The 13,922-nt window shown below is 39.9% G+C and overlaps 1 protein-coding gene across 6 annotated transcripts in view; it reads right to left on the bottom strand.

The window, feature by feature from the left end:
* RIC8B (RIC8 guanine nucleotide exchange factor B) overlaps nt 1-13,922 on the bottom strand; it is a 100,365-nt gene that overhangs the window by 12,568 nt on the left and 73,875 nt on the right. For 3 of the 6 annotated variants that reach the window (XR_002124001.1, XR_002124000.1, XM_019642608.1), the window contains exons 9-10: nt 4,009-4,128; nt 752-834 (exon numbers count right to left, since the gene is read on the bottom strand). The exons of 1 other annotated variant lie outside the window; for it this stretch is intronic. Coding sequence is in view for 2 of the 5 variants with exons in the window: in XM_019642608.1 (XP_019498153.1) it covers nt 795-834; nt 4,009-4,128 (160 nt within the window). In the remaining 3 variants the exon portion in view is untranslated. The remainder of the gene's footprint in view (nt 1-751; nt 835-4,008; nt 4,129-13,922) is intronic. 2 more of the 6 variants (XR_002124002.1, XM_019642607.1) reach the window with 1 other exon arrangement.

Genomic DNA, 13,922 nt, shown 5'->3' on the forward strand with positions numbered 1-13,922 from the left:
TTCATCCCCCTTTCTATAGTCTCATGCCTCAGGCTGTAGTGCTTATATTCGATAACTATTATAGTCATCTTTCCATCTTTCCATTCATCTTTCCATGAATTTCCACAAATTCATCAAGGAATTATGTACCCTGATATATAAATTAGCCAGTCATGGAACAAAGCACCTTTCTGAAATTCCTTGCCAGCCCTGAGTTTTATGACATCTGGCCAAGAAATGGAACTGCTAAAAGTATATTTTACAGTCTTAAACCAGATAGGCTATTTTATAGAGCAGAAAACTGACCGTCAGATTTGGGGGTCAACTGTGCTCATTATTTCATCACACACTGGGGGAACCACAGGGTACAAGGCACTGTACTAGCTGGACATGATGGGGCTTACGGGGCACAGATGATTCTCAAACTCTTCAGGCCTCTAGGTCCACTGCCAATCCCCTTATCTCCATCTGTGACAAATACAATCCTTATACTTAAGAATAAATAAACCACTTGGAATACTAAGTCAGGTGGGGTATTCAATGGGAAGAAAGCGTTGGAGTTCTAATCCTCCAGTGTCCCTGGAAATCTAGCTGAGATGAAGCTGCTAACATGGCAAGCTCCCCGAGGGCAGTGGCTGCGTTCAGCACGGAGCAAACGGAAATGTGCTTTTAATGTCTGCATCGGTGGTTTCACCAATGTGACTATCACATTGGTAGTGAGTATCATCTATCCCCTACACCAGGCTCAGGAACAGGACTTGGCATGACCAACCTTAGTCATCGCTTTGGTAAGTGCTTTGGCGGGGCCACTGTTGCTAACCACCATCCTGGTGCAGGTCCTTCACATCTGCTCTCCTATGGATGGAAAAGAGGAAGGGTCTAGTGTCCATTCTTTGGCCACATCACCTCCAACCCTATCCTTTACTCACATGCCTTTCATTTCAGGCCCATGAGGAAATGATTTCACTGTTGAGAAGGAAAGCTAACCAGACAAAGCTACAGGACACTCTTAGTGCAATAAAGACTTGGTGGGGATACAGAACATCCTTAGAGTGACAGCTGAGGGGACTGACCAGCAGCACAAAGCTGAAGAGGATGGCTGGGGAGTGTTCTGCAAACACTGACTCTAACAGACAGACACAGCACAGCGGACAGAGCAAAAGTTTTGCGTTCTGGAAAGTGAAGTTCCTAGTCTCACTTTATTATGAAGCTTGAAAGAGAATGTATGTGAAGTGTTTTGTAAATTGCTAAAGGAAATGGACTGTCACCAGACATTACTGTGGAAATCTTCGGGGCAATTCTTTGGGCCTTGCTCCCCAGTGATAAACCTGATAACATTATATTAATCAAATTATGGTAAAACAGCTTCAACTCTGGTATTCACATACTACATCTTTCTTCCAAAGATTTATCTTATTAACAAGAGTAATTCTCCCTCACCTAGAATGGTCATTTCTCCATTTGTCTGTTCAATACCTTATACTTCAAGGATCAACACAAATGCGCCCTTCCCCGTGACACAGCCCCCGATTCGTCCACACAGAATGAACTGCTCCTTTTCCTGGGTGCTTACAGTTCCACACAGACCTCGTCATTAGTTTCTTCTACCTTGTGTTTTAGAATAGATTACAGCCATTCCCTCCATGAGAATGTGCGTTTTCTGAAGGCAGGGAACGTCCCGTTCATCTCTGACTCTCCCTCATCTTCTTAGTACAGTACCCTGCATAGAGTAGCTGCTTAATACATGTTCTCTGAACTGTACTGCACTGAGTCTACTTTGGCTTTATGGCATCTTGTTTACCTCAGAAACAAAAACAAAACAAAACCCAAAAACCAACAACAGGGAAAAGAGAAGAAACTTAAGACAAATACGTAAGATGCATAAAGAATGGCTTCATTCTTTGCATTCCTGCTTTGGAACACACAGTTTTGTCACTGGTTGTTATTAGTGAGAGCAAATGTTAGAAAGCACACACAGGCAAACAATGTAAAAAAACCCACTGCACGTCATGCAACACGTCTGTGATTCTGGACTGTTCTCAAAGTTGCCTTTAGCTTCAACTTTAAAGGCAAAATCAGAGACCATCAAAGCCAACACAAGACGTATTTGCTCTGCTTCGTAAGTGCAAAGACCAATGTCGCCTTCAGACTTAGTTGGGCACATATCTGCTGGGTGTTTCTAGATAAGTATGTATCTTCTTTGAGGCACAATTTCAATCAAGTGGAAGCGTGGGTATTTCAGGCTTGATGTTTATGTATTTACTTGTTGGCAGCTTCTAGAATATGTGGATTTCCCTGCCATTACAAGGAGAATGACCTGGCACTGTTTTCTGCCTCTGTTACAGGGATGCCTTATGAAATGGTCTTGTCTCCTTCAGGAAGTCAAGTACCTGGATTATACTGCGTTGTCTTAGGAAGTTCTTTCCCTGACCTCCCCCTTTCCTGGCTTGCAGTTTACACATCCAGGGTATATAGGCCAGCTGAATAACATCTGTGTTATCTTTTAAGAACTCATGTTATTGATAATTTATGAAAATGAAATTTATGCAATTAACTAACACACTAATATGCTCCACTCGGGTCCTTGTAAACACTTCCTCCTCCAACCAGAGGGACTCTGTTGGTTCACATCCTATCTGTTGTACTTCTACCACTGTGTCTGATTAGCTATTGGGTTGTTGGAAAAGTCATGATGTATTTTTCTATGTTTTTCGTTGCAAAAATGCGTCATGACTTTTCCGACAACCCAATATATCAGGCCCTTCTGAAAACAGCCGAGCACAAATCCTATTTTTATGTCTTCATTCCAAACTTGTTATTCTGCCTCCTATAGGTTTGTCATGTTGGTATCTTAGCTTTGTCAATTCCTTCAAGGAAGGCACTTATCTGTTCCGTACAGAACTATGGAGATGTCACTTGCAAACAGATGTCTTTTGAAGATTGTGAGCACAGTCAGGGAGCTGTATATTTTAATCTTCTTGGGAAAGGATGAACATTTAAAAAGACTACCTGGAAATCCCTAAGTTCTAGCCTACTAGCTTTGTAGACGCTGAAGCTACTTACTTCTAAGTAACTTCTACCACATTACCAGCATCATCTGAAAGCAGCTCAGACTCTGCAGTGTCTAAAATACCCACCCATACTTGTCACACTCCCCATCTACTCCGAGCCTCCTGCTGTGCTCTTAGCCTCTGTTCCTGAGGGATACTAGCCTTTACATAGTTGTGAAAAAGATGAACAGAAGAAATTCACCTTTAAGTGGCAGCTGCCACCAACACACAGAAGCATTCACTCAAGATGGCTTAAAGGAGACAGTGACTCAATGTATGACTGGAAAATAGAGCAAATCAGGCGAGTGTGAAAGGAATTAGTATTTTCTAATAACTCCCCCAAGATGACTAGTCGCTGATTAGTATATACTTGATTTAATTATCTTTAAAACTGGCTATTTTTGGCGAGGAAGGAGGTGTGAAGCAAGAAGGGAAGGGGAGATTGTTTTTAGAACCCCTAATTAATACAAGTGTCTGCTCTCAGGAAAGCCTTCATTTGAGCTATTCTTTTTCACTTTTCTTGTTGGGTGCATGACATGTTAGAATTCTTGGTTTCAGCAGCAACCCAAAAAGATAGAATTGCAAACTTGCACATCAAAAAAGAAAAAAAAAAAGCATCATGATTTGGAGAACAAAAACCAGAACAGACTAAAACAAAAAATACAAGCAGCAGCAAAATCACTGAACCTAACTCTTAACATCTTTTTGAAGACAGGGAGGTTAGTTGGTTAAATATCACAGTGATCTAGTAGTTACCATCCTAGCTCTTCGAGTTTAAATGTTGAAGGATGCACATCCAGAAGCGGCACATGTAGGAAAACCATGGGAACCAAGAGGTCTGAGCTACTGCTCCCTGGGCCACCCTGTTCCAATCAGCATGGATTTCCAGAGTTGCTGTTCTATGGTAACTCTCAGTGAGAGAGACAAAGAAATAGAACATTTTTAGAAACCAAGCAAAAAATGGATGGGAATACAATACCTGGAAAGTTTATCAAGCATGTTGACAAGTTTCATGGCTTCATATTCTTTTTGTTCTTCTGTCATTTCATCTATAGGGTTTGGCATTGGTTCCTCTAAATGACCAGTGATAAGATTAATGCTACAAAAAGAAAAAAAAGTTATGCTGTATGTTTTAAAATTATGCTCTTTCTATACTTTCCTGGTCCAAGTTGTAAGTTGTAATAAGAAAGAGTATAATAGCCAAAAAATTGGCAATGATAGCAATTTTATGGTATAGAACTGCTATAGGAATTTTTTTTAAAAACTTACTTTCCTACTAATTTGCTTTGGGAAATGGGTATTAGCTACTATTTTTTAAAAAGTAAAATTAACTTGCCAACTTAAAAAAAAAAAGGCACGGCTGCATTTTAAAAATAAGAAATTTGATTGGTGCCGTTAGGATAAATATCCTTGGATGCACAGCTTCTTCATTAATTATAAGGGGACAAATGATTTCAGAGAGGGAGGAATCCATTTTGTGATACAGCATAAAACAAATATGTCAAAAAAAAAACTGGAAAAATGATGAGAGAGAGGCTGGAATCTGAAAATGAAAGCATGCCAATTTATAATCTCAGGAAATTAGTCCATTAGTGAGACCACAGAAGGCAATGAAAGTTTAAATAATAAAAGGTAAAGCAGAAGAACAATTTTAATTAGAGTTGGTCTGACCTAGATAAAAAAAGGAATGAAATCTTGCCTACCAAGAGACAGGTATACCATCTGGCTTTCTGGAAATAGATTGAATAAAATACTTAAAATGAATACGTTCATAAACTTTGTACAAAGTTCTAATACCAAACAAGCGATCCCCTTAGATAAAAGCCACACTATTTTTTTTTTAAGGAAGTGAAATTAACGATAATAATTCTTTCAATGGCTACTATATACTTATAAGTTAAACATGTTTCTGGAGAAGCAGACAAGCGATTATAGCATTTTTATACCAGCCAAGTATGGATGATTTGTCTTTGATGATCAAATGAAATATCCCTGCAAACAGCAAATTGCTAATAAATTGCTTTCGAAAGTCTATAAACACAAATGTTTTCAGGGGCCAGGCCTTCAGGACAAGCAAATGAGTGAATTGGTCAAATATAAACAATGTGGAGTGTTAGGACTAGGGCAAACCGGAGAGCAGTGCTTGTCTAAATGGGGGACAAAACATTCAGGGCTCATTGTGATCAACTAGGTCCTCTGGGGGCTCGCTCGCAAACCTGCTTTAGGCTTTTACTTGGGCAAGTTAGCTTTCTTTAATGACCAGGGCCTTTCCCATTTGGAGTAAGGGCAAGGCCACTCGGTACTATTATCTATTACTAAAAGATTCTCTTTGGCTACATTCCTCCGAGGCTACATGACATACAGATTCTTGTGAAAGGACTCGGTGCTCACCATCCTCAGAAACCGTATCGAAAACATCTGTGTTGCATTCTTGCATAAGGCCTATGATTAGAGCTACAGTTAAAAAACATTTTTTGCTCCAAAGCAGTGGTAACCATCCTTCCATCCTTCTTATTTAACAGATGAAATCTACACAGCAAGCCGAAAGTACAACAGACACAAGTGGAGCTTCTCAGGCAGAGGAGGGGATAGGGACGGCCCAGAGCCCCTTCTACAATATTTGTCTGCACTCACTCGCTTCCTGGTAAGGCAGCCCCTCAGGCATGTGCAGGAACTCGGGGGCTCAAGGGGAACCATCTGAAAAACCCACAGGCTTGTCAGAGAGTCATATTTTAGACTCATTAGGGAAACTTCAAAGAAAAGGCATGGGCCTCGCCTGGGACCAACGGCATCTGTATTTTTTTTTTTTTTAAGTTTTCCAGGTGATTCTCATACACGATGAGTGAAGAACCACTGGGCTAGCGTGCCTCATTCAGACACTCATTGTGTGCTACCATTTCCTCTCCTTTTTTTCAGATGCTTATAAAAAAAAAAAGAAAAAGGCCCCTTGGTTAGTGGCCATTAACAAAAATACTGAATGGGGTCATCACATTGATTTCCCAAAAATCAAGAACAAAGAGGACCCAGACAAGGCTTCTGAGAACTACAGAGTTTTTAAGATGTATCCAGATGCCACACTTAGGATGTACTTCCCCACCCACCTATGAATTGCTTAGGCATGTAACAATGGGACATGTTTTCACTGGCTTCTCTTCTGCCGCCTGCTAAATTAGGAAAACAACTAGTCTTACAAATAAGTAGGTGAAGATTCTCACTGTAGGTGGATACCGCTTCCCACGCTGACGAGGGGTCTTGGGAGAAGTATAAGGAAAGGCAGCTGTATTGACTGTGTGGCTCATGCTCTTTTTGTCACTTGGGTGATGGCTTCCTTCCTCAAGTTCTATGGCGGGTGATTTAAACAATCGGATCCACAGGCTGTTTTGTAATGTGATGACACAAGCAGAAGCCACCACATGCCTCAGGGGAAAATGTCAGGAGGACTCCCTGGAAAGTAAGCTCTGTGGATTTGTGGACACCACAGCGTACAAAGGTCAGGATATCAACTCCTGATCAGGGCACCTTTGATTCTTTTCTTGGTTCTTTCAAGGGTCTAGTGGAAGTGATAATGTCCGTTTACCGTAAGCTGACCTCATCTCCTCTGCTGCTAAAATGATTTAAGGGCTTGCTCTGAAATTAGCCATTAAAATCACAAAATCCTTTGCTCAAGCAGTAGCCATAAGTCCATGCTTACAGAGTAAGAACTTAACATCCTATACCCATGGAGTAAAACATTCCACTGCCCCCGCCCCCCTGCCAAAGTCCCTCCAGGGATTCAGGTTTCATTTTTTTTCCTATAAAAAGACCTTTCTCCCCCATTACTCAGAAGATGTAAACAATACCACAGAACACCCAAGTTGGGGCACTGAACTATGCCCCTCTCATGGGGAATGCCAGTGTGCTGGGGGCAGGAGGCAGCTTGGGCACTGGCTCCTATCTTGCTCCCACTTCAAACCAGTCACATGTACCTTCTCTACCCAGAGAAGAAAACAAATAATGGTCACCAAAACAACAATGATGTGAGTTTTCATAAAATAGGTTATTTTCAGTTGAACAAACACTCGCCACCTTTATCACCTCAAATAGTATAGTCCGAGGCTTAATCTTCCAGGTTTCAGGATCTTAACACTATGAAATTCTGGGGTTAGTTTTATTTTATTCCAAGATACGGAATCTTAAGATGCTTTAAGTACATTAATTGGGAATCATGATTCATTTGGGAATCATTTATCATGATTTTCCCACCTTGTTTCTGCCTCCCTCCCTACTCTTCCTGGTACTATACTTCTGTGATCATGTATGTCTGCCAGCCAGGTGACAAGAAGTATCTAAACTATCATCTGGTATTTCATTGAGAATTGTGTATCATATGAGACCATTATATGAATTAACAGCAGCTATGGGCCTGGAGATGAAAGGATTAAGACATTCTAAAAAGGTATGAACAAATGAATGTACGCATAAAAGATGAAATTTTAAGACTTTTGCTCTTTCTTCAAATTGTTGTTACATTTGGCCAACATCAACAGCACCAGGTCACTTAACAAAAAAGAGCCATAAAAAGTTCCCTGATGTGATATACAGATGATGTATTATTAAATTGTACACTTAAAACCTATGTAATTTTATTAACCATTGTTACCCCCAATAAATTTAAATAAAAAAAGAATTATAAAAAGAAATGCTGTGTAGGCAAAGATTAACTGTTCAATTTCTAAATTACACAACAATAAATGTGTCATAATACATAAAAAAAAAAAAGTTCCCTGAGCTATATGAAAGTTACCTTCAATCTCTAAAAAGTGTGGATTAAGTTTTACTCAAAGCATTCTGGTTGAAGAGGGGGCTATAAAGTCCAGTCCCTCCAGGGCAAGGCAGGGAAGACGAACGAAAGGGATGCTGGGAAACTGAAGGCACTCATGCCTGGCAGGAAGGTCACCACAGCCACTCAATTCCATCAGTCGGCTGCCATCTGAGAAAGTTATCAGAACTTCCACTTTATCAAAGGAGCTAATAAACCATATTTTCACCAGAAATATCTGAATTCTAAATGTTGGCAAATATTTTAAGCACTTCATAAAACAAATAAAAACAAAACCCACAAATAACCAATGCACAAGGGACAAGTCAAGCAGAACCTCCTGTGGGCTAAAGCCAGCCGATAGGCTGGCAATGTGCAGCTTCTAGGAAAGGGACCCGGGCTTCTAGGAAAAGGCATGGGGGCAGGTGGAGGGAAAGGAGACCAGTGCAAGTGAAGCTAGAAAAGCCTTTCTAGGAAAGACTCCGAAGAATTTGCACCAGAGTGGAAATGTACCATATCCTGGTTTTCTTGAATTCCATTCCTGGGCTCCCACTCCACGAGAAGTGGAGCTTGATGAGGGCAGGAACCGCCATCATTTGGTACCCCAATGCTGCGAGCGAGGGGGCTGACCGACTCAAGAAATGGATTCAACAAAAACTGACCGAGTGTTTACTGTGTGCCAGGCACTATTCTGGGGACATCTCAATGAACAAAAACAGGCCCAAAAAAGAAGACATCTCTTCCCTCGCGGAGCTTATCTTCTAGTGGGGGAAAACAGACTTAAGAAGGAAATGTGTGGTATGTTAGAAGTGCGAGGTGGGGGGTGAGGGTAGGGGTGCTGCAGTTGCTAACAAGGGGAGAGCACAGGCTTCACTGAGGAAAGGACAGCTGAGTAAAAACTTGAAGGGGGGGAGGGAGTGAGACACATTGCTACCTGGGAATAGGCATCGAGGAGGCGGGGGGCGGGTCAATGCCAAGGCCTCAGACTGGAAGGAGTGTGTCTAGAGTATGACGGACAGTGAGGGGCCAATCCACCATAGAGTGTTGAGGGTTGGTATCTAGCTGACATTTTAGAAGGATCACGATTGCTGCTGTGTTGAGAACAGGGTGAAGATGGACAAAGACAGAAGCGACAGAAGTTAGGAGGCTATGAGAATGATACTGGAGAGAGAGGAACAAATGTTAGCTTGGAGGGAGTTGTGGCAGTGATGGTGGTCAGCGGTGACTGGATTCTGTATGTATCATGAAGGGAGAGCCAGAATTAGCGGGCAGACTTATGTGAATTAGAATGAACTGAATAGAACTTTTAGGGCTTATACAAATGTGTTTTCTTGCTCTTATTTTCTCTTGGTTATATCAAAGAAAGGTAACAGGTATTCTAAGAACAGGGAAACTAGTCTGAAGAGCAAACTCATCTCTCCCTTTGACTGGCTTTAGGGAAGAGCATAGTCAGAGTTATAACACGAGCTCTGGCTTCACACCTGTTAGGAAGGCTGGTATATTTTTTAAAAACACGGAAAATAAGTGTTGGTGAGGATGTGGAGAAAATGGAACCCTTGTGTACTGCTGGCAGGATTGTAAAATGGTATGGGGATCCCTCAAAAAATTAAACAGAGAACTATCATATGATGCAGCAATTGCACTTCTGGGTATAGAACCAAAAGAAGTGAAGGCAGGGACTTGGACAGGTATGTCCACCCACGTGTTATTCACGGCAGTGTTATTCACAACAGCCAAAAGATGGAAACAACCCAAATGTCCACTGACTAAAGAATAAACAAAATGTGGTCTATACATAAAATGGAATATTATTCAGCCTTGAAAACGAAGGAAATTCTGACACATGCTACAATATGGATGAATCTTAAAGACATTATTCTAAGTGAAATGACCCAGTCACAAAAGGATAAATATTGTATATGACTTCACCTATACGTGGCTCTTAAATGGTAAGCTTTATGTAATGTATATTTTACCCCCAAAATAAGAAGGCAAAGTAAAGAACACAATAAAACTTGCTTTGACTATCTCAAAAACAAAATAAAACAAAAAAACTAACAAAAACAAACTTTGCAGTCAGGCCACCTGGACAAGTGACTTGACATCACTGAGCTTTAATTTCTTTATCTGTGAAATGGGGACAACCCTATCCCACAGGGTTGCTATGAAGATTAAATGAGGTAATATCAGCAAAGTTCTTAGAACAGTACCTGGCACATATTAGACACTCAATAATACCAGCTATTATTATTAGCATAACAGAGTGATTTGCTAAGAAATAAGCAAGCCAGAGGGCCTTGGATGGTGCGGTGAGTTCACTCTATTCAGTTAAATCGTCACCAAGGAGCTGCACGTGCAATCTTCAGTAACTGAAGAAGTCAAGCAACAAGCAGGTATTTAGTGCAGTTTCCTATAGATAAATTCAGGTAGAAGATATTTTGAAAAGACACCGGTTAATGGTGACTGAGGCTGAAAATGTCTCAATTTGAGAATTACCATATAAATAAATGTAACATTGATTCCACATTACAGAACTAGGGTAAATTATGAAACAGCTCAATCCAAGCTTTTGCATTTTATCAGCAGTGCAAAGAGCTAGGGTAATGTGGTGTCATTCTTTCATTTGTTTATCAAATATCTATTACGTGTCTATCATGGATCAGCCATACAACTATACATGCTGAATACACGTATATACAGGAATTCCAAATTGCGTCTAGGCAATTAGAGCTCCAAAACGTCTTTCTAAATTATGGTGCTTTTCAAGTGTTTCCTGTGTTGGGCTGTTGAATTAAGGCTAATATCCTCGATATAAAAGATACAGAAAATATGGTTGTAAATCTCTAGGAAATGAAACCTAGAGCAGAGCTCAACACTGCAGCTCACCTAACACACCTGGCCTCTTGCCGGCCACTTACCCAAATTATAACACATAAAAACTCCTAGAGGGCTCATTTTGGAAGTGCAAAACTGGTGTGCTTGCAAATATCACAAAGGCTGGTAAACTTCTGGCAGAAGAGGCAATGATTTTATTTTCAAGTCTAATTTGTAGAGATCTGAATTTAGATTGTTTCATCACTGCTTACAGTAAATAAATTACAGTTCCTACAAATGCTATTTAAATCCTATTATACAGAAATATACCATCACAATCCAAACTGGGCAAAGAGAAAAGTCTTCAAGTCCTGGTTTCTAGCACATTTACTTCAAGAAATATTAAAAAACAAAGGTCTTTTCATTTGTATAGCCACAATATATGGAAAAAACTATAATGGGACTTGACTTAAAGCAATGTAACAAAATCTTGACAGATGAAAGAAAAAACAGTGTTTTGTACTGTGTTGAAGAAAACTATCAATCCACATGCTGCCCCGGCTAATGCTGAGAGAAGTAAAGAAGGAAATACCCCTGAGCTGCTTAGTACAATGATATTCAGCTTCTGAATGTGACTGTGACGAGTGTGGGGTGCTAAGGGTGTAAGGACGCATCTCAGAGTTCCACTCCCTTTGGCCATCCTTTCCTCCTGCCCCTCCATATAGCAGTGGACCCCTAGGTTCCCACACCCCTATACCGAGCCTGAAAGCCACTGGTCTACAGTGAGCCAAATGGCATTAGATACACATCTTTCAATTGATGTTTGGAATCACGTACAAACCGTATCAGTCAGTTTTACCACATATACAGTCTTGGGACCTCCATGCGCAGAGGCATGAAAGAAACAGGTATGAAAATGAGAATTTAGAAATTTGGTTTATTTTTGATATAAGACCAAAGTTTATCTTAAAACTTTTAGGATTATGAAACTGTGGTACATTTATACAATGGAGTATTACTTCACTATAAAGAAGAATGAAATCGTAACATTTGGGACGATATGGATGGACTTAGAGACTATTATGTTAAGTGAAATAAGTCAGTCGGAGAAAGACAAATACCATATGATTTCACTTATATGTGGAACCTAAAAAACTGAATGAACAAGGAAAGTAAACAGAAGTGGTCTCAGAGATATAGACGAACAACTGATGGCTGTTAGTTGGGAGGGGGTGGGGATGAGGGAGAAGGGGAAGGGGTTAGACAGCATAAATACGCAACTACAATATTGCTACAGGGACATGAAAGACAGTTCGAGGAATATAATTAATAATGTTGTAAATATTTTGTAGGGTGTCAGGTGGTCACATGTCTTGCATCATGGATGGGGAAGAGGCTTGATCACTGCACTGTACACCTGAAGCTGATGTTGTATAATATTGTATGTCAAGTATAAGTGAATGTATATATATATTCATTCATATATATTCATATATATACACATATATATATACATATATATATACACACATTCAAATATATATTCATATATATATATACATATACATATATATATATATATATATATAGAGAGAGAGAGAGAGAGAGAGAGAGAGAGTGAGTCATGGGACATGGAGTATATAGTGTGGGAGTGGAGTCAAGGGATTTGTAATAGATATGTATGATATTGGGGGGAAGTGGGGCGGTGGATTGGGGAAGGGGGGTTGTCACTTCAAGGGGTAAAAGTATAACTATTGCACTGTGTTGTAAAGCTGAAACTAATTCTAAAAAATGTGTATTTCATAATAAAAAATAATTTAAAAAAAACTTTTAACAGACATGGCCAGACATAAACCAAAAACCTGTGTGGCATGTCACTCGATTCTATGAGTATATTTTGTCTAAAAGTGCTAATTATAGAAAGCCATTTCCAGCCCATTAAATACACTTATTTTGACACAAAAAGGATTGTTGTGATATTAACTGTCTCCCATAGCCTGAATGTAAGCTCCATACAATACCTGGTTTCAGATTCCACTAAAGGATTACAGGTTACCTTGGTGCATTAATCAGAATCCACTTACATTTTTACAACGGGACTTGGGCCAACTGGATGAAGGGTAATTTCTCTACTTCTGCCAATACTAGCAACTCTTGTGAATAAATGCATCATAAGAAAAGCAGACTGTGATCTTGGGAACACTGACTGGTGAAAGAATCCGGGGGTAGGGGAGTAAGCAATCCTTTCAGATGCTGATTTTATAAGCTTGACTAGATTGGTAAAAAGTTTTCATAACAATTTTTAGGGGAAAAGTTCCTCCAGCTCTGTGAATCACTGCCCAGGCCACGAAAGACTGTGTTGCTTGCGAAGTACTTTGTTCACCACTACTTCCACTAGGACCACTTGCGTAAGCATTTTAAATGAACAAATTAAACACCCCACTACACTGTTCACCTGAAATGCAGGGAAGATATAAGAAAACAACAGATGCAAATGCAAATCTATCTGAAGGGGGAGGATGTGACGCTATGCAAGAAATATTATATATTTATACTTGTAATGAGTGATGTTTAAGAAACACAACAAGAGTTCATTATGGTGGCTATTCTGACCATATAACACAACATTCCTAAAGTGTAGGCCAGGTCCAAGGCTAAAGAAGATTCTCAGGAGGGACGTAAGGCCTCAGTATAGAATCACACTATGACCGAAAGCCAAGGCAATAATATCAAACATCATGGTCCTTGATTTACAAACAGTGCCCTCCTGAAATCTGAAATTTCTATTTCCCATACCATTGGGAGACACCCAGTGTTCCTGTATTTTCTTTGAGCTCCTTCTTGCTACAGTAGCATTCTGGTGCTTGCTCAATCTATGACCATTACCATTACAGCAGTCATCTACCAAACAAATCAACAATTCACATTGAGTTGCAACACTATCAACCTGCCATGGAAACTTAAGAGTTGTCTATCTTAGTTGGCGGTGTCCACATATCCCAGGACACAGAGAAGGTCTAAGGTAATTTCTACCTTCATTTAAAAACATGAGACTTCTTAAGTGGCATATTTTAATGTCTCAAATGGAGAGATATAAAATATTAAACTGATATGGAAATAGTTTATGGAATGGAAAAATCAAGAGTGAGTGGGACTAATTTAGAATGATGACTTCTATCATTAGGGAAAGATTAAAGCATGATGCCTCTATCTTAGCTTCAAATACTTGACAGAGATGTCCAATAGATAACATCTAAATGGTGGCAGTCTTAAGAACTTAC

The sequence above is a fragment of the Hipposideros armiger genome, unplaced genomic scaffold (genome assembly GCF_001890085.2).
Source record: "Hipposideros armiger isolate ML-2016 unplaced genomic scaffold, ASM189008v1 scaffold_71, whole genome shotgun sequence".
NCBI lineage: Eukaryota > Metazoa > Chordata > Mammalia > Chiroptera > Hipposideridae > Hipposideros > Hipposideros armiger.